This window comes from Ochotona curzoniae, unplaced genomic scaffold, assembly GCF_017591425.1.
Source record: "Ochotona curzoniae isolate NIBS_2020 unplaced genomic scaffold, NIBS_Ocur_1.0 contig_883, whole genome shotgun sequence".
Classification (NCBI taxonomy): Eukaryota; Metazoa; Chordata; class Mammalia; order Lagomorpha; family Ochotonidae; genus Ochotona; species Ochotona curzoniae.
Window position 1 is genome coordinate 42,060,535 of NW_024466599.1, and position 20,983 is coordinate 42,081,517.

The window sequence follows — 20,983 nt, forward strand, 5'->3', positions numbered from 1 at the left end:
CACCATGCTGGGCCCTCCTTTTTTTGTTTTTTAATATTTAATTTAAAGGTAGGGCTAAAAGTGTGTGTGTGAAAGAGAGATGAAAAAAAAATATGAATGAATATGCATCTGCCATCTGTTAGTTGGTTGTTTTAGGGATAATATATTTTTTTAAGATTTATTTATTTGTATTGGAAAGGCAGATATTCAGAGAGGAGACAGAGTGGAAGATCTTCTGTCCATTGATTCACTCTCCAAGTGACTGCAAGGCTGGAGCTGAGCTGATCACAAGCCAGAAGCTCCTTCCAGGTCTCCCACATGGGTGCAGGGTCCCAAGGTTTTCGGCCATCCTGCTTTCCCAGGCCACACACAGGGAGCTGGATGAGAAGCGGGGCTGCCAGAATTAGAACTAGTACCCATATAGGATCCTGGTGCATGCAGGGCAAGGACTTTAGCTGCTAGGGTACCATATTGCCCCTCCCTCCCCACCCCCTCCACCCCCCCTTTTTAATGTCCTTATTCGAGAGGTGAGAGAGATTTAAAAAAAAGGAGGAAGAAAGTTTCTATTTGCTGCTTCCCTCCCAAAATGCCCAGCAGTGGTCCTTGGCTAGTGCTGAACCTGGGAACTGGGAGCTGTTTAGTGGTGATTAGAATGGGACCCATGAGCCTTGCTTCAATCAGAACATCTCTGCGTTTAAAAGTTTTATATATTGGTGTTATACGTGGTAATCTTGTTTCTTTTCTTTTTTTTCTTTTTAAGGAAACAGTGCTCTCATAGAAAAAAGGAGTTTAAATAGCATTGACCTAGGTGTGATAAAGTTCATACTTGTTGCATTTTATTGAAGGCGTTTTACATTTTCACTCCAATTTATCTTTCTTGGGAGAGTGCAGGAAGCTGTATCAGAAGTGAAGCACATAGAACTTGAAGCAGCACCTGTGTGAAGCACTGGTGCTTCAGGTAGAGGTTTAATGTGCCACAGTACTGGCCCCAAGTTTATATGTTTAAAATATTTTATGTATGTCTATATTTGATATTAACGGTACAACAAATATATTAGCCTTTTAAAATAGTTAAATATGTCTATTATGGTTTATAGAGTATCAGAAGTTGAAATGGGAGTCCATTCAGAAGGCTGCTAAGGTGGTGGCCAGTGTTGTGGCATAAGAGGTGAAGCTGCCTTCTGTAATATGTTCCAGTGGCTCCACTTCTGGTCTGGCTTCTTGATAATGACCTGGGAAAAGCAGCAGTGGATGGCCCAGGTGTTTAGGCCGCTGCAGTGTGGGAGTGCTGATGGAAGCTCCTGGCTTTGGCCTGTCTGACCCTGGCTATGGGGACCAACTAGGGAGTGAACCAGTGGATGGAGAGTTTCTGTCTTTATGTCTCTCCCTCTGTCTCTCTGTGAATCCTACTTTCAAATAAATAAGCAGGTTTCTTTCCCCCTAAAAAGAAAGTCGCTGAAATGTTTGAGGCAATACAAGGTGTGTTTACTACAGTAGTAAATGGAAGCAGGAAAAAGTCGAAAAATCAGGTAAATTTTAGAATAGAGCCAAGAAAGAAGATAAAGTAGTGACTGATCATGAGGCAGATTGATGATCAGTAAGTGTTTTTTTCCCCATTTCTTACTCTCCTTTCCCATTAGTAAAGCAACAAGCATTTCTGTGTAACTGTAGTGTATCTGTGTTTGAACAGGAAACAAATTGATAAGATGGGAAAGGTTTTAAAGTATTAAAAGATCATTACTAAAGCAAATTAACCTATCAGAACTTCTCTTTTTAAATATTTATTCATGTACTTGATGTGCATCAGATATTTGAGAATGACTTAGATGGGCTCATCTGGCTCTGGATCTCTCATGAAGTTGTTGTCATCTGAAGGCTGGGCTGGAGATGGCAGATTTACATTCAAGATGGCTCACTCGCATGGCTGGCAACGGTGTGATGGTTGTTGGCAAGAGGCCAGCATCCCCTCCTCTTCACCCAGGCTTCCCCATAGGCAGTTTAAGTGTCTTCACAAAAACAGTGGCTGGCTACCCCTTTTCACTGAGGCCTAGGATGACAGGTGTCTGTGGTCTTAAGGAGGACTGTAGCAGCTGGATCTTGAAGCAGACCAGTCAGAACTGTAAGTAAAAATTGTTTCAGATACCAACAATGACAGCAGCATGTAGTGGTAAAATGGTGGTCTTTGCAATGAGATGTATTTGTATTAGAATAAAGCCCTATTACTTTCCTACTGTATAAAATGGCTAAATACTACCTCAGGTGATTATGATACAACTGAAATGCAAAGTGCAGATAAACTGCTTAACTCATACTGGGCACTCTATAATTAGCTGGGAAAAAAACTTCTCATTATGAATAATACTAAAACTACTAGAAAATATTCAGTTCTTGAGATTTAGAAACAAGCGAATATTTCTAAAGGGCAATTTCACATTGCCTTATTAGTGTATCAGTGATTTCGATAATAACTAATGGTTATTAATATTTATACAAATGTCTGTTTTTAGGAAATGACCATTTCTCTGTGATAATATTACATCTTCTATTGAGTATCTTTTAAAAGAAGTAGGTTTTAATGTGCAACATTGAACAATTTGAAGCAGTCACAACAAAATTTTGCAGTTGAATGAAATAATCATATCCAAATAAGTATTTTGAAACATAAGTGCTTTACCTAAGAAAATGTATAGTTACCAGTGTTTGTGTCAAATCTACCATACGCTTTATATATTACATTGTAAATTTAGGATGTTTTGAAACTAAAATACATACTTTAAAATCTGAAAATAGGTGACATACAGAACTTATTGCCTATTGAAAAAATAGCAATTCCTGTTTTGAATACCTAGACACCTTCTCACTAGCTGGCACCATCTGTGACAAATTCCGAGCTGTGCTGTTTACACACACAGCTGCAGTATGAGTTGGCACTGAAATCAGTCACTGACGCTGTACTCTTTGCAGCCCTGGCCCTGGCTAATTCCTATTCCAAAGAGAAGTGAAGAGAGGTTGCAAATACAGGAATGAGAATAACTGACAGTTCATTTCTGTTTTTACAAAAGAAGCCCTCCTTCCATGTTGAGACTTCTGGTGTAACCACTCTCTCCATCCACATCTGTGTTTTCACCTAGGGGTTGGCTCTAAAACCCCTATTTTCATTCTGGATATCATTCCTAAAATTTGTATTTGTGTTTTGCATGCTTAGTGTTTATCTGCAACTTTAAGGTAGTCTGAAGCCCCACTGAATATGCGTCTCATAAATGATAAATGCTAACTGTGGGCTGCTGTGCTGTTTTGTACAGATTTTAAAATGCCAGGTGACATCATTAAATGTTCTAAAAGTAAAGTGAATTGTCCCAGAAAAAAACCTGGTTGTACTGATGATAGAAATATTGTTTCATAAGAAATACCTGTTAGGATATTGTGATTAGTTGTATCCGTGGTACCTACTGTGTGATTAAACAGACCATCAATTTGAAGGACAGTAAAGGCTGTTTACAAAAATATTAAAGGCCTTATTGTTGGAGAGAGCAAAGCACTTGGCATGAGATATTTTACTTGATGTCCACTGCTATTTCCGTCCGCAAGTGTATAATAAACTTGGTAGGTGGTGGGAAACTTTTTCTTTAATTCCAAATGACATATGGACATAGTATAAAGTCCGAGTTTTCCAAGGCTCAGTAACTAACAGCAGCATTCATCTTATCCCACATTCTGAAGAGGCACTCACCTTCAATTCTTTATTTATGTTTTTGATATTTATCTTCATAAGTATGTTTTAAAGTTCTCTGAGTAATCCAAGAATGCAGCAGGTTAATACACTTCTGCTTCAGGGGTAGAAACGTGGGAATACTGGCAGTTAGTTTTTCAAAAAATTTATTTGAAAGGCAAGGTGGGAGAGATTGTAAGCAAGATAGTGAGAGAGCAAAATCTATCTTCCATCTGCTGGTTCACTTCTCAGATTCCTACAGTAACCTGGGCTACACCAGACTGAAGGCAGGGAGCATCTTATCTCCAGTGAGGGTGGCAGGAATTCGAGTGTTTGAGCCATCATCTGCTGTGTTCCAGAATGCACAGTTAGCAGGATTAAAAGCAGCATAGCCAGGACTCAGTCCTGGGCTCTCCCAGTGGTGGTGTTTTCATCCCAGGTTGTACCACAAAGTTTGCATGCAAGTGTTTTTTTTTTTCATTAAAAATTTTAAGCATGTTAACTTATTCACTTTAGAAAAGGTAAATTTAACTGACACAATAGAGGTGGAAAGAAGTGAAACTGTTATTCACCTACTGTGGGGGTTATGGCCAATCCTCTTAACAAGACAGGCTGACAAAAGAATAGCAAGTATATGTAGTCAAAAGTTTTATCAGAACTGAGAATGCAGAAATCCAGGGAGCATGTCTTTTTTTTTTAATGCATAGCGTTAATGAAGAATAGAGTGCGTTAGAAATGGGATTGGACAAAAGGATGTGATCTGATGATAATAGACTAAAGGGGGAATCCTAGCAAGTTCCATCACTGTAGATTTTTACTGGCCTCTGAGAGCAGGTATTTATCCTAGTAGCCAAAACATTTATGTCCCACATCAGAAGGCCTGAATTCAATTCTGGATTAACTGCTACTTTTAAAGATTTATTTATTTTATTTGAAAGGAAGAATTAGAGAGCAAATGAGAGACATGTCCCAGTCACTGGTTTACTCTCCTGGCTGCAACAGCCAGAAAAGAGCCAGGCCAAAGCCAGACATGTGTAACCAGCACGTGGGTCATCTTCCACTGCTTTTCCAGACACATTAACAGGGAGTCAGATTGAAAAGTGGAGCAGTTGGTACCTGAGCCAGCACCGTATGGGATGCCAGCATTATGGGTGTCATCTTCATTCTCTGCACCATCATGCAGTCTCCCTCCACCCCTCCCTCCATTGTGTCCTTCCCCAACTCCTGCTTTTGACTCCAGCTTGCTTCCAGTGTAGACGATGGAGAGCAGAAGTGATGGTGCAAATAACTGTCACTAAGTTTCTTTTACTTGCATGAAGACTGGGTTGTATTACAGCTATTTTCTGACCCAGGCCCAGCTGTGTTCAGTCATTTGAAGAATGAACCAGCAAATTGGAGCTCTCTGTGTCTCTGCATCTCAGATAGGTAGGTAGTTAGGTAGATAGACAGACAGACAGACAAATAAAAGGTTCTTGCTAGCTAGCAGAGTTACTCTGATAGAATTTCTGAACTTTTATGGTAGGGAGAGATCGTTACCTGATTGCTCTGGTAGTAATGAGTACTTAGATTTTTTTCCTTCCTTCTTTCCTTCATCCCTCTTTTTCTTCTCTTCCCTCCCCTTCTTCCTCTCACCCCCTCTGTCTCTCTCCCACATTCTGCCTTATTTATTTTTATTGGAAAGGCAGATTTACAGAGAGAAGGAGAGACAGAAAGATCTCCCATGAGGGTAAAAGATCTCAAGACTTTGGGCCATCCCCAATCTTGGCATTTGCCAGCAGGTGCTTCAGCCTGACTAAGTCAGCCCTAGTCCCAGCTCTCACTGTAAGTGCAGCATCTTAACCCAGCCTGGCTTACCTCCAGCCTTCATGTGAACTGGCAGGTGTTGTAGTTCAACCCTATCTGGCTTGACTCCAGCTCTGGCTTCTCATGCTCACTAAGGTAGTTTCAGCCTAGCAGGGGCGTTCCTAAAATTCCCCTGCCAGGTCTGCTTCCAGCACCACATACTTCATGTGCCAAGTGTGCTGTTGACCAGCCTGGTATGGCCTGCCCCCAGTCCTGGAACTCACCAGCAGGTACTATGCCCTAGCTCAACTGGCTAGTACCAATTCCAGCTTTCCTGGTGGGTTCTACAGCCTAGCTCAGGCTGGCCCAACCCCAGACCTGAATCTCATGTGAACCAGAGGGTACTGCTTCTAGGCATGGTCTGTCCATTCCCGTTATGGCTCTTGTGAGTACCAGCAGGTGCTTTAGCTTATCCCAGCCTGGCCTGCCCCCAGACACAGCCTACATGAATGTTAATGGGTGCTGCAGCCTTGCCCAGCCCAGTCTACCCACTGCCCTTGTTCTTGCACTTATCAGTGGGAGCTGTAACCTAACAGGAGAGTCCCCAAATTTCCTCTACCAAACCCATCCCAAGCCCCCCAGATTTTGTGTATGCTGGCAGATGCTTCAATACTACCTGGCATGGCCTGTCTGCAGCTTCAACTCTCGCTGTGGTGTTGCAGCTTAGCCCAGCCAGGAATGGCCCACACCCTGTTTTGGCTCTCACGTGTGCTTACCCTAAACCCAGTCCATATAAATCCTGAGGAGTGCTGTAGCCTTGCTTAGCCTGTCCTTGGCTCTGGCTAATGTGCTCCCCAGTGGGAGCTGCAACCTAGCAGGGAAGTTCCCAAGTTTATCTACTAGGCCTGCTTTCGTCCCTGGATCTCATCCATGCCAGCGGGTGCTACAACCTGGTGCAGCCCAGCCTCCTCCCAGCCCCCTTCCAGCGCCAGCTCCCCATTCCCAAGAGTGCCATGTGAGTTCCAAGTCCAGCCTGGCTCAGCCTATCACTATCCCCAGCTCTCATGCAAACTGGCAGGTTCTGCAGTCTCACAAAGATGATTGCACAAGTCTCCGACAGTCTTCCCCAGATCTGGTTCTCTCATGTTCTGATGGGTGCTGCAAGTCAGCCTGATGTGACCCATGCTCTACTCCACTTGCAAATGGATACTGTGGCCTAGCCTAACCAAAATTTGCATGTAACCGTTGGGTGGTGCACGATACTATTTAGCCCAGCTCATGTGTCCCATGTCGTGATTGCCTTGGCCAGACCCAGTCATGCTCTGGTTTTCCCTTCTAAACCACTTCATCTGAGCTCCTTTGCTTACCTGCAAGTGCAGTGCCCCAGTCTGTGAAAGTCCCCAGAAGTTATTCCTCTCCTATAAAACATGCCCTCAGATGTTCCCATTCCAACATGTCCCTAGACTCCTTTTTTGGGGAATCTGTAGCCCCCTCTCTGTGGGCTAGGGTGATGTGTTCAAACCTATCATTCCCCACTGTGCTGGTACACTTGTATAGTTAACACAAATTTGGCGTTAAGCAGGCCCAGAATATCCACCAGGTATTGATTGCCTTTCTCCCAGCAGTGTAACATTTGCCTAGGTGCTAGTCCACCTAGTTGCCTTTAGCTGGGGGGAAGAAATGCCAATTTTCATTAGATATTTTAAGTTGATCAGTTTACTTAGAAACTCTTGATATAGTAATCATATAGTCTTCAAATAGGCATTTGATTAACTTTCTCCAAGAGCTTTCTAAGCAGAAGAAAGTTGGTCAGAAAATGGACTTAATTTGTATTTTTCCCATGATTAATTACAAAAAATGTAATCTGACACTGGGTTTAGGTTTCAGAAGGCTGTATTTAGCACATCTTGAGCAGAGAGAAGGTAAAGTAGAAGCAGTCTAACGCAGGTAGCTGATGGACAGGGATTCTAGTCTTAATTATAACCTCACCAAACCCATTGGATTTGTACAAATTGCTTTACCTCCCAAGTCCATGTAAATTAAGGGGATTGGGCCAGTCAGGGTTGATTTAGTAGGAGAGGACTCACTTTGGTAAGCTTTTTGGAGAGGCTACCATTACTTGTCTGGAAAAGTGCAAAATACTTTTACTTATGTGTACATAAATTTATGTAATGTAAGATAGCTCCTGTGATTATTAAATGAAATCATGAGTGAAATTGCATTCAGTAAGTATTTAGAAAATAAACCATTTTTCACTATTCCATGTAAAGAGATTTTAAGCTTTGGTAGTAGCCATAGAAAACCATTTTACAAGTCTCTTTTGAAAAAAAAATTTTTTTAAAGTATACACCTATCGAGTTGCATGAGTTATTTCACTTTTTATAAGAAGCTCTTTCTTTCAACAGTTACTGGGTTTGTTTTTTAGAGGAAGGGGTGGCAATCTGTCATCAGTGTTGACAAGTGAAATCTGACAAGGTTGAGGTGGTATAGCTGCAGGCCAATTCAAAATTTTTCACTGTCTGTCCTATTTGTAAAGAAGAGATTTCTATCTTTTCTTTCATTCTTGCTCACTTCACAACAGTCTTTGATTTATATGCTTTTTAAAACAGTAACTCTAAATGGACAAATTATTTTGGTATTTAAGCATTGGTTTGGATAAGAATATTTCAGTGTTGTCTTTAACTCGGCTATTAAGGAAGTATTCCTGCAATTCAATTTATTTCCCTTTCAAAGTATTTTTCCCTAAATGTAGCATAAAATTTTGTATTATTTTTGTATAGAATTATCACATTTATAGCCATTTTATTTTTGTTATATTTTTCTTGATTGTGTTAAATCTTAAAAAGAATTAAGTCCCCATTTTTGAAATTGACTAAAGTAGATACTTGTTTTGGGGGTGGTGATGAAAGATTATTATTTTTACTGTTAAGTGAGCATGCCTTTTATTTTACACGATAATGGGAAAAATGAGCTTCAACTATGTACAAGTCTCTTTGGAATAATGTAAAATTGTGTGCAGGAAAAGATTTAAACTGGGCATCAGCAAACATGATGTTTGTATTAGTAGGAACCTAGAAAATGGCTTTGCAAAGGTCAGCACAGATCTTCAAATATTAGTGAAATTTAATTTGTTGTGTGTAATGAGTAGAAAGGAGAGGAGGAAATAGGCCACAATGAAGAAGCCATTGATGAATTGTCTAAATGTCAAAACTGCTTACAATGTAGAAAATGTTAAATTGACAAGATCTATTTAAATGAATTAAAACCTTGAGCAATGCTTGGGAGAAATATTTTCCAAATTTCAGGTATAGCAGGCTGTTTTTGCCACAGTTTGTTTCAGAGAAGTGAAGAGTCCTACCTTTCTCTCTAGGTTTCTTCTGACTTCTTTTAGTTAGAATGCTACACAGGTTCTCTTGCAGTAGGAATCTGTCACCTTTTCTGTTATCCAAAAATAGCTGCTGACCAATTGTTACCAGTTGTAGTGAACCACCCTCTGGCCCTGAGTCTAGATCTGTACAGCATGAGCTGAACAGAGTTCCATGAGCTTTTTCTTATGCCATACTTTGTTAAAAAAAAAGTATTCTACGTTCTCTTAATTTCTTCATACATAAAGTTGATGAAAATGTTAAGTGCCGATGCTATATATAAAGAATATCATCAATACACAAAGGATAAGGAATTTAATAAAAAGATAGGCAAAAGATGGAAATAGGTAACTTTTAGAAGAAACAGTTTAAAAAATATGCAAGACGTTTGAATTTGTTAATTAATGGAAAAAAGAATCTTAAAATCACAGCAATCTGTTTCGACTGCCAGACCAATAGCAGTTTTGGTAATTATCTATGCTTTTGCTGAGCTTTTAGGGGGAATGGGAAGTCATGAGTAGAAATGTAAATTGACATTATAATTTCTGAGGGTACGTTGGTTCCATTCAAAACATTAAGTGTGTGTATACATTTTCAAAGCAAAATTAGAAATGGATTATTGTTTAAGATAATGGCTAAGTCAGTGATAATACCACTATTTTGTGGAATGTATGAGGTAGATTTGTACATTTTATCAGAATATTTATGCTGTGCTGTTCAGTGAAAAAAGTATGTCTAGTAAAATTCTATATCTACAAAAGTACACAACAATTCAATGTGGATGTAGACAACTTAAGCATGTTGAAGAAATCTAAAAGACCATGTGCTACACTGTGCAGTGGCTTCTTTTAGTGTAGGGAATGAAACAAGTTCACTTTCCCTGAAATATCTCCAGATGTATTTGTATGTTTTAACAGTTAGATACATTACTGATTTAATTTTGAAAACCAAGATGACGCAAAAAAGCTCAGAAAAAAGGTCTAATGGATTTAAAAGTTTTTAATCCATTTTTGCATGCTTTTTATTATGAAAATTGTATTAAAAATAGGGATATAGCAGAATCGTGCTTTTGCATTTTGTTGGTGTCATTTAATTATGTATTGTTATGTGTTAAAACTAAAATTTTATTTTTATTATTTGGCATTTATTGAATGTTGTATAATTATCCTAGATGTTTATACTTAACATTAGCTTGAAAAGGTTTTCTAGATCTGGACCCATCTAGACCTTTGTATGCTTTAACAGTTATAGAATAAATGTAGAAATATTTTTAGAAATTTAACAATAATAAAAGTAAATGTCACTAGGGAGAGCTGGAACATTTATTTGATAACTGCTGTTTGAATAAAATTAAAGGATGAAGTTTTCATATTACAGTTATGCAATATGCACTAATAATGGCTAGCACTTTTCATCTTCAAAGCATTGAACAGCTTTAATTAATCCTTACAACACCCTTTCAAATGTAGGTCAGTATCATTATCCCTATTTTTGCAGATGGAGAAGTTGAGGCAGCAAGGTTAAATGATTTGGGGTAGGTTTGTTGCAGTAGGATTAGGATGAAGGCATTTTTGGCTCAGAGCCCAACATTCAGAACTATAGAACCACACCTTCTTTAGTAGACTTAATTTCTATGTGCTGCTAAAATATTACTTCTCAATAAATGATATTAAGTTCATCTCTACATTAAAATTCAAAACCCACAAGTTTGACTATGTAACTGTTTAAAATATAGACACATTCACTCATGCACATGTACACACATACACATTTTCTCTTTCATGGCTTTCCTGATACTGCATTATCATAGTCTTTTCTTTCCTTTCTTTAATTTTATATATTTGGGAGAGACAGACAGAAAGAATATCCTGTCCACTGGTTCACTTCCCCAATGTACATGGCAGCCAGGGCTAGGTCAGGTCAGAGCCAGGATCTGGGAGCTTAGTTTGAAGCTCCACCATGGAAGGCAAGGATCCAGCTACTTGCTCCCATTGTGTGCAGCAGTAGAAATCTCGAATTGGGCTTCAAGCTGAGGCTGGAACCTGGCACTCTGATATGGGACCTGGGCATCCCAAGTGGTGTCTGTTAACTGCTGCATCCAGTGCTTACCACTTAACCTGTCTTTTTCAGGGTCTTAAGACTAACAGAATATTCCTGGCTTTATTATTATTATGGGGATCTTATTCAGTGCCTTTAGTTTTCTTATACATTTAGAAAATTCCAAAATACTTTTTATTTAAAAAAATTTAATTGAAAGGCAGAATGACAGAGATTTTCAACCTGCTGATTCACTTCCAAAATGTCTGTGTTGTCTACCAGTGACCAGGTTGAAGCCTGGAATGTGGAATTCCATCCTGTCACCCATGTGGGTGGCAAGGACCTAGGTGTTTGGAGCATCAACTGCTACTTTCCCAGGTTCGTTAGCAGGGAGCTGGATCAGAAGCGGAACAGTGGGTTCTTGAACTGGTGTTCTGATACTGGATCTTACCGTGGCAGCTTAATTTAATGGGCCACAAAGTTGACTTTATTCCACACCTCTCCTCAAATCATCTTTAGATAGTTTAGGCCTAAGTTTTGTGTTTGTAGCTACCAGTGAGTCGCCTCCAGGTGACTTCCTTTTATCTTAAACTTTCACTGTGTCTAAAATTCCACTTAGCAACATGAACAAAACTTACTCTTTTTCTAGACTAATCTGTCTCTATGCATGTTTCAATCTAATCCTGTCCTTGAAATTCAGATAAACCTGGTGGGACTGAGTCTGGGTTAGGGGTTCTTGGAAATCAGGTGTGACTGAGAATGACAAGAACTAGAGGTAAAAACTGTGGTACAAAATGAAAGTTTTCCAGCAAACCAAGTATCCAGGTCAGTAGCCAGGACAGTTGAAGTGTGTGGGTTGAGTAGCTGAGGCAATCATTTTGAACAGATGAAATGTCCTAGTACTCTTCACCGCCTACATGTGATGGAGCATGCCTGTTTAGTGGAACCATGTTCAAGGCAAGGGTTACTGTCTGTGTAGTAGCCAGGTTCTCAGCCCTGGGTAGTCACTTCAGATTCCTCATCCTCCACAGTTCTTTACTGCTTGTGTGCTGTTGATTCTTACATCCAAAGATCACTTGTATCTTGCTTTTTTTTTTTAAGATTTATTTATTTTTTATTTGAAAGGCCTCATTAAAGAGAGGAGAGAGAGTGAGAACTAACTGTTGGTTCACTTCTGCAATGGCCAGAGCTGGGCCCACCAAAAGCTAGAAGCCAGGAACTTCCTCCAGGTCTCCCACAAGAGGAGGCCCCAGGAACTTGAGCCATGCTCCACTGCTTTCCCAGGCCATAAACAGGGCGTTGGATCAGAAGTGGGGCAGCTGGGACTTGACCTAGAGCCCATTTGGGATGCTAGCACCGTAGGTGGAGGCTTAGCCACTGTGCTGAGGCCTTCACTGCCCCCTTCTTCTTTTTAATCATCTACTGACCCCATCACAATTAAAATCTTTGTTGCTTAATGTGAATGCTACAGGTTTAATTACCTTCTAACAGGTCAGTTGTATCAAATCTGCCACCCAGTTAATCCTCCAACGTTTCTGATCATTGATTACACTTTCTAGAGTATCTTCCTAGATCAGACACTTTTTATCATTTCTCATTAGCTACCTTATACATATAAAGTCCTAATCCTAAATTTGGTATTCAGAGACTTTCTTGGTATTGTTCATCCCTTGTGCTTGTACATCAAACCAGATTACTTACCTTTCCTCAAATAAACCTTTCATCTGTCTGATTTGTGCTTTTGTGTCTGGTTTCCTCTTTTTTTGTCTACATCCCTCTAGGAAAAATCCAACGATCCTCTACAGCTATGTACTTTATAAAATCATTTTTAAAAATCAGTTTGGAGTATCAACTGAACACCCAAAGCTGTTTGTGTTTCTGTGATATAAGTAAATTACCACAAACTTTGTTGTGCTTATTTTTTGCAGTGTACTGAGTCATAAACTACTTGATAGTTAAGACAGTTTTATAAGTGTTTACATCCCTGACTTAGAGTAATGTCATATTTATAAGTGTTTGTGATATGTAATTATGTTCAAATATTATTAATAAGACTCTGAGAAGTACAAATGAGTCAATGGTTTCTTGTTCTCCTGTATTTTGCTATGATTGATTCAGTCCAAGCTTGAGGTTTCCTTACTTTGAGACTAACCTGCCCTTTTGCACAAACTTTATCATTGCTTAGTTGTTGGCTAAAGTACAGAATATTTAGAAAAATTATTTATCTCTGGTAATATGCCTTTGATTAAATGTTAATGAGCATACTTAATAAATATTACCATACTACTATGTTAATGACATTGGACAAGAGATTGTGCTCCATACACTAGGTTTTATATAATTTGAAAATCATCTAGTGGTTATAAGAGCACATTAGTAACATTACATTAGTAACTAATCAGTGTTAGAGTCTCGCTGCTGGGAAGCCCTCACAGCTGTCTTCCAGTGTCTGCACTGAGGAAAATTAGAGTCTGAACAGGAGCAGGGAACTGAATCCAAGTGCTGCATGTGGGAGACAGGGGTCTTAACCACTAGGCTAACTACATCTTCCCAACAGTGTGACTCTACCACTGATGAATTACATTAGGTGCTCTTATAATCACTAGAACTTCTTACAAGCCAAAACCTAGCACCTAGTAACTTTTGTATTAGTGAACAAGTTTGTATTCTAAGTTTATTTCCAAGAAAGATTCCCTTAGCTTCTTTGTGGCATTTTGCTAACACATTCATTTAAAATGTTTGGTTGACACCATTGTGTCCTTTGTCTCTGCTGTAACTCTGGCAATGTTTTCTGTTTCTTAATTCTGTTATGTTTTACATTGGGATTTTATTTGCCTTTAAGTTCCTGTCCTGCCCATAGCAGTCAAAATAGCTGACTTCAGAAATCAGACAACTTAACAGTAAACTGTGTTGGTAGAAGATATGATTGTGTGGAATCTAGCATTCTCCTGAAATTATTTTGTTTACTTCTTCAAAATAATTATTTATGTCATGATACAATATTTGGATAATATAAGCTTAGTAACAGGCCACTTACTCCCTAGCATAGTTTTTCATTTTTCAGAAAATTACAAATACCATGCTAGTAAAAATACTTCTGTTGCACATATTATCTTTCTCAAAATTTAATGTATATGGTGAAAATTATTCTCAAGGCAAATAAATATTAATTTTATTTAAGAATATCCAAATGAAGAGAAGGCTTTAAATGTTGAATTTTTTAGGATGTGAGTAGAAAATGGTTTTCCAGTATCTTCAGAATTGGGGCTTTCATAAATTCTCCCTTATATAACAGAATAATTGTGAACTTAAGTCAAATAATTTATTCTTATTTGTTTATTTTTTTATTTAAAATTTTTCTTTAGTTCAAATATTTATTTATTATTTATTTTTATTGGAAAGATAGATATATGAAGAGGAGGAGAGACAGAGAGGAAGATCTTCCCCCAAAGTGGACCCAATGGCCTGTGCTGCGCCTATCCGAAGCCAGGAGCCTGGAGCCTCTTTTGGGTCTCCCATGCGGGTGCAGGGTCCCAAGGCTTTGGGCCATTCTTGACTGCTTTCCCAGGCCAGAGACAGGGACGTCAAGATTAGAATTGGTGCCCATATGGGATCCCAGGTGTGTGCTCAACAAGGACTTTAGCTGCTAGGCAACCATGCCAGGCCCTTATTTGCTAATTTTAAAGACCTTCCATTTTATTAGTTTTTAAAAATGTGTTTGAAAGGCAGAAAGAGAGACATTGATGATGAGTGATCTTAGGTCTGTTGGTTTTCTCCCCAAATGGCTACAGAAACTCGGGCTGCGCCAGGCTGAAAACAGAATCCTAAAATTTTATCCAGGTCTCGCAGTTGGCCAAGCTTGAATAGCTTAAGACATGATTAGTGCTTCCTAGAGTGCTTGTTACCAGGACGCTGGAATCAAAAGTGAACATTAGATTAAACCCAGGCCTTCCAATGTGGGATATGGACATCGGGAACAAAGTCAGCCATTGCACTGACTACCTACCCTAGTCAAACTCAAATCATGCTTTTTATTCTCTCCCAAAAACTGGAAGCTTGGTTTGAGAATGCCTCCTAAGACATGTGAGATTAACATTAAGTGCCTTATGATTAAATAGAAAATTGTAAGGGTAAAAAGATGTTTAAAAATAAATGAAATTTTAAATTATGGGTTAAATTTTGTTTCTTTTTCATTCTGCTGTTCTTTTTACCAGATAGGTCTTTTCCTGTTCAGTCAGAAGATAATTCACCTTTTTTGTTCATTCCCTTTTCTCCATCTGTCTGCTTTTATTCTAGTTCTGTGTCATGTGCATTGTGCCTTATCCCCCAGAGAAATGCACCAGGTCTCTTAGAGGATGGTGCTTTTCAGTTGCCCTTAGTGTGGGCACTTACTCTTTCACTGTTTTTCAATTCTTGGCCACTACTGCTTCCCAAAATGTAGAATGCAGCATTCTTCGGAAATTCTTTTCTTCCCTCCTTCAAAAACAACTATTTATACTCTATTACAATATTTGATTAATACACAAGCTCAGTCTTGACTACTTCCTCCAGGCAGATTTTTCAAACCAGGAAATAATCAGCATTCTTTTTCAGCTGATGACATTCTTGAGTAAGATGTGAGACTTTTTAAAGGTCTTTAAAAGAAGGGGAAAAAAGTGTTTGTTTTTTTTTTTAAACCTGCACAGTTTGTAGAGATTGCAAGAACTTTCAGGGGAAAAGGGAGCATGAATAATCTACATTTGAATATCTTTGGCTATCCTGCCAATACTTTACAGAGCCCACTCCGCTTTCACATATATGTTGGGGAGTCTACAGGAGTTAGAAGGTATTCATAAATAAATCCAGTCATTTACTGATGATCGTTTTTCTCATCTGCATCACCCACACTTTGCTAGACCTGCTCCATCAACTGATCTTTGCTGCCATTTCTGCAGAAGGTACAACCCTCTCTTTGGTAACCACATCTATTTCTGTTGAGTGTAGATGGTTTTGTGTAAAAACCACCACTTTCACTGAGGGCATTGACACTTCTCTTGGCCACATCCTTGTGACCACTCACTTTTTTACTCAGTGTTTTCTGTGTGCCTACAGAAAGCTTCTTTATAAAATGGGATGAGAACTTATAGTCTCCCACTATTTTTCATGTGCTTTTTAATGGGAAACTAGGGGAGCATTGCTTGTATATCAGAACATTTTATGAAATAGTTTATACCTTTTTCTCAGTCTCCCTTCCAGTGATGTGAGTACTGGAGTATTGAGCTGGAAGACAAATACAGGTCGTAGACTCCATACTGTACTATTCTCAGAATTTTCCCTGTGTCCAAATGCAAGGGATTAACAGCTTTATTCTTGGCATTTGAAGATTTCTACACAGCTCATTTTGCTTACTCTCCCCAACACTATAATTTCTGAGAAGTTTAGGACTTCCAAACTTAGTAAAGATTTGGGCTGTGGACCTATCAGTTTTTCAAGTTAAAGATGTTTTTATTTCTTAGAAATAGACATGTGGATTATGAAGAAAATTACACTATACTTTCTACTTCTGTTAATAGGAGAAGCTTTGAACAAACTTTTTAAAAATAATTGAACTTAATTAAACTGAAAAATAGATTTTGAAGAATCATCTTCTCTTAATGCTCAGGTAAAAGTACCGCTCTTTTAGTTTCCGTGATGAAATTTTATATGTGTTTAATTTACATGATAAAATCTTTAATGTAGCTACAGACAGCTAAATTTCAACTTTGTTACCCAAATTGCTTTATACATAATTATGGCATGTAAATAAATGCCAAATCAAGAATGTGATTTTTGGTTCCTGGTTTTTGATTGGTAACTTTGAAGCTTAGCAATAGTTGAAAATAAGTGTATTTCATAATATAATTTCTTCCTTGTTTACAATGAAGTGATAACCCATTTGAGTGTCCTAGTTTGAATACCTTCTCATGTAGAAACTTCTGTACATGTGGATGTTTTTGCATTATAAACCACTTGTTAGCATTTGTTCATTTCATTTCATGCTCTGAAATTACTATGTAGCGTCAGAGATTGTAATTATTACTCCTGTTTGTTTTTTATATTTTCACGGTGATACGCATATTGGGTAATAACAGCAGTGGACATAACAATAATAACATAATAGTACATCTACCCTCAAAACAGTCCTGACGTAAGGGCTTTAGCATATCCATCTTATAACTGAGGATACTTAGAGCGGTTATTTGTTTATGCTAGTTAATACGCTGAAAAGGCAGAGTAGTAGAATAGGCAATGAGATTCCAGAATCCATACAGTAAGTTAAAAGGATATAAAATAAGTATGTATTAGTTCATCAGTAGATTCAAACAAATGCTTTAGATCTTGCCTATCCAAGTGAGAAGGATGCAGTTTCTTTATTCTAACAGCATGTTTTAGTTTTTAAAAGGTGTAAGTAAATATAATTCTGGGTGTAAGGCTCATAAAACTAATGCTGCAATTCTTAAGAACCCTGTGGAAATATCTTGAGTAATGGCAAATATTACTCACTAAAATTGACTTCCAAGATGACAGTATTGAAAACTAACATTTAGGTGAAATGAAAAGTTAGGTAGTCTAATATCTTGTCTCTACTGATTGATTATGAGCTACATCCTGTCTTACAGTCCTGCTCTTTTAGAATTCCCCAACTCTCCTACTCCATACTATGTGCACAACCAACATCAGGTTTCAGGTAGTCCATTCATCTCTGATCTGGTGAGTCACTGTAACACAAGGGATAGTTTACTATCATTATTTCAGTCTTGTTTTCTTCTAACTCTTTTCAGCTTCATCTTTCTGTCAATTTGTGTCACCATGTACCATTATCTGTTGCCATCCTAAGGCTTGCCATTCTTTGGTTCAGACTACTGCATGTGCTGTCTCCTGCACATCAGTATTCTCACAATGCATACAGCTCTGTGGTTGTGAGCGCAGATTCTAGAACAGTCCGTGTGTCTACTACAGTGCTTGCTGAATTTGTCACCTTTCTCTTCCTCAATTTAAAGTACTCTTTGTGGTATTTCTGCAAAGAGCAGTTATGAGGATTCAGTGTAAATACATCTGAAATGTTTAGAATAAGTATCACTTATGTTGTAATCATTTTTTTTATCAAACTATTGAAATTGTGTGCTTCTTTGAGGACCCACTAACATTCACAACTCTTTTTCCCAGCCTTACTATTTTGACATGATTAGGCCCTTGTCTGTTGCTTTGTTTTTTTATCTGCAATTTTGATTCACAGCACAGTGTGACTAATGTGACTTGTTAGTTGAATATGCTTATGTTTTTTGATGATTGTAAGTGCATTGAGGTCAAATGTAAAGGTGATGGAAGGACAAGGAAGTTTGTATTATAGCTATAGTTAATTTTGGATTATCACTCATGAATAATCTAGGAAATATTTTTAATGAAATATTTTTATTTTTAAAGATTTATTTATTTATTGGAAAGTCAGATATACAGAGAGGAGGAGGGAGAGACAGAGAGGAAAATCCTCTGTCCGATGATTCACTCCCCAAGTGAGCGCAACAGCTGATGCTATGCTGATCTGAAGCTGGGAACCAGGAACTTCTTCCAGGTATCCCACATGGGTGCAGTGTCCCAAAGCTTTGGGCCATCTTCGACTGCCTTTTCCCAGGCCACAAGCAGGGAGCTGGATGGGAAAGTGGAGCAGCTGGGATATGAACCGACACCCACTTGGGATCCTGGCACATACAAGGCAAGAACTTTAGCTGCTAGGCTATTGCGCCAGGCCCTATAGGAAATATTTATAATCAATACTAATATTTAAGAGGTTGAGGATTTTTCCTACAATAAAAGATGTCTTAAAAGACTTCTCAAGTGTCATTACTTAAGCGATTATTATAAAGAACATTTTAGTTTTATAAGGAAAACGCCCATAGTTTAATATATTTAGGACTGGTGGTTATGGCAGCACAGATAAGCTGCTGCTTGTGATACTGCTGAATATTAGAGTGCTACTTGGAGTTCTGGCTGCTTTAGGAAGCCTTTACAGCTTCCCGTGAGTGTGTCTTGGAAGGTGGTGGAATACTGCTACAGTATCTGGGGTTCTGCCACTGATGGGGAAGATCGAGACGGAGTTCTTGGCTCCTTGGTTGCTTGGCCCAGACCTGGCTCTGGGTAATAATACAAATTATCCTGTGTATTTCTAACATATAATGGAGTATCCAAAGGAACACTGGAAAATGATGTATTTTTTTTTTCAAATATATGGAAAAGGTAACTTTTTTTCTGAATTAGATTGGTCTTAGGCAGTTCATACTAATGGTGTTCTACTTAATAAAGAAAAAATGTGTCAGTAATATCCATCACTAGCCTATATTAGAGTGGGAGGAAACATAAGATACATATTTTTACTAGTTTGATTATTTTTTTAGAATTCAGTTAGGGTAGATGATCTGTGTCATCATGACATGCAGTAGTAACTATATACCATTTACCTTACAAATTCTGCTTTAATTAACCTATTTACATAATGGAGATTATATTTACTTTATGTATTAAAATACACCACAAAATATGCTTAAACTTAATAAGTACTTAACAGATGTTCCTTTCCCTTAGAAATATAACTTTTAAATGCCTAATTACCAAATAATTCTAAATATACTCAAAATCTTAAACATACACTATTGAAGACCCTAATATATATACATATATTTATTTAGTTATTTATTTATTCTTACCACATTGCTCAATGTGATGACATATTAAATCCAGGAAAAGAAGTGATTTTCCCCTGTATTGAGTTTAAAGACAGCATATTTTTCTTGAATTTATTTCTGGATGATTAACCAAGGGTACAATAAAGTATGTTTATTCTAAAGACTGTGTTTCAATAGTGGCAAATGATTCTTTTGGTGGTATTTATAAAGGATGTTAGTTTTTTGGGGCACTAGAAGGTTATTAATAGGCACCTCTTTTTGATTTTTAAACAGGACGGAGATTCTTCCTGCCATCAAATGTCTTTCTGCCTGACTGAGCTGCACCTGTGGTCTTTGAAGAATACCTTACACATTGGGGGTAAATGAGCTTTTTCTCAGCTTCAGAATTTTTCAAATATGTTACACTATTGTAAATGAGTACTTAAAGGGTTAGTGCCTGGATTCTCTACCTAGGCTACATTTTTTTCTTTCTTTTGTTAAACATTTTTATTGGAAAGGTAGATTTACAGAGAACGTGAGACCAAAAGAAAGATCTTTGATCCACTGATTCACAGTCCAAATGGCTGTAGTGATGCAAAGCAAGGAGCCAGGACTGCCTTCTTAGTCTCCTCCATGGATGCAGGTTCCCAAGGGCTTAGGCCCTCCTCTGCTGCTTTCCCAGGCCACCATCAGGAAGTTGGATGAGAAGTGGAACAGCCAGGACATGAACTTTTGCCCACATGGGTTGCTATTTTAGAGGGTTAACTAATTGGGCTATTGCGTTGGCCCCACATTTTTTACTTTATATTCAATAAACTGGTTAATGGAAAAATAATTCCTTTTAATTACTTCTTAATTTTTTTAAGGATGAGTTTGATTTTTAGTTTTCAAAGCCAATTTTATTGGCTTAGTACTTTCTCCACTTTTATTTAATTTTATTTTATTTTGAGAGGCAGGCTGACAGTGATAAAGAACTCTTACCAACAGACTCAGTCCTTAAGTTCCCACAATAGTTAACTAAGTAGAGCCAGGACAAAGCCAGCAATAAGAAACTCAATCCAGGTTTCCCACATGGGTGACAGGGACACAAATATGTGACCTATCATTGGCAGTAGTCATGAATTAGCAGTAACAGGAAGCAGGAATTCAGGAGGGGCTGAGACCCAAATTCAGATGCTCTGATATAGGGGCACCTTAATTGCTTAGCCAAATGCCTACTTCCCGTTTGCTCCTTTTTTTAAAGATTTATTTTTATTGGGAAGTCAGATATACAGAGAAGAGGAGAGACAGAGAGGAAGATCTTCCGTCTACTGGTTCACTCCCCAAGCGACCACAATGGCCAGAGCTGAACTGATCCGAAGGCAGGAGTCAGGAGATTTTCTGGGTCTCCCATGTGGGTGCAGGGTCCCAAGGCTTTGGGCCGTCCTCGACTG

General features: G+C 38.3%; 1 protein-coding gene across 2 annotated transcripts in view; it reads left to right on the plus strand.

Annotated features, from left to right (window-relative positions):
• Positions 1-20,983, plus strand: part of LOC121164934 (WD repeat containing planar cell polarity effector) — a 263,430-nt gene that overhangs the window by 36,499 nt on the left and 205,948 nt on the right. The window contains exon 2 of one of the 2 annotated variants that reach the window (XM_040993340.1): positions 19,845-19,929. In XM_040993340.1, the coding sequence (XP_040849274.1) occupies positions 19,869-19,929 (61 nt within the window). In that variant the 5' untranslated portion in view covers positions 19,845-19,868. Of the gene's footprint in view, positions 1-19,843; positions 19,930-20,983 lie in introns of those variants that run through there. The other variant, XM_040993341.1, reaches the window with a different exon arrangement.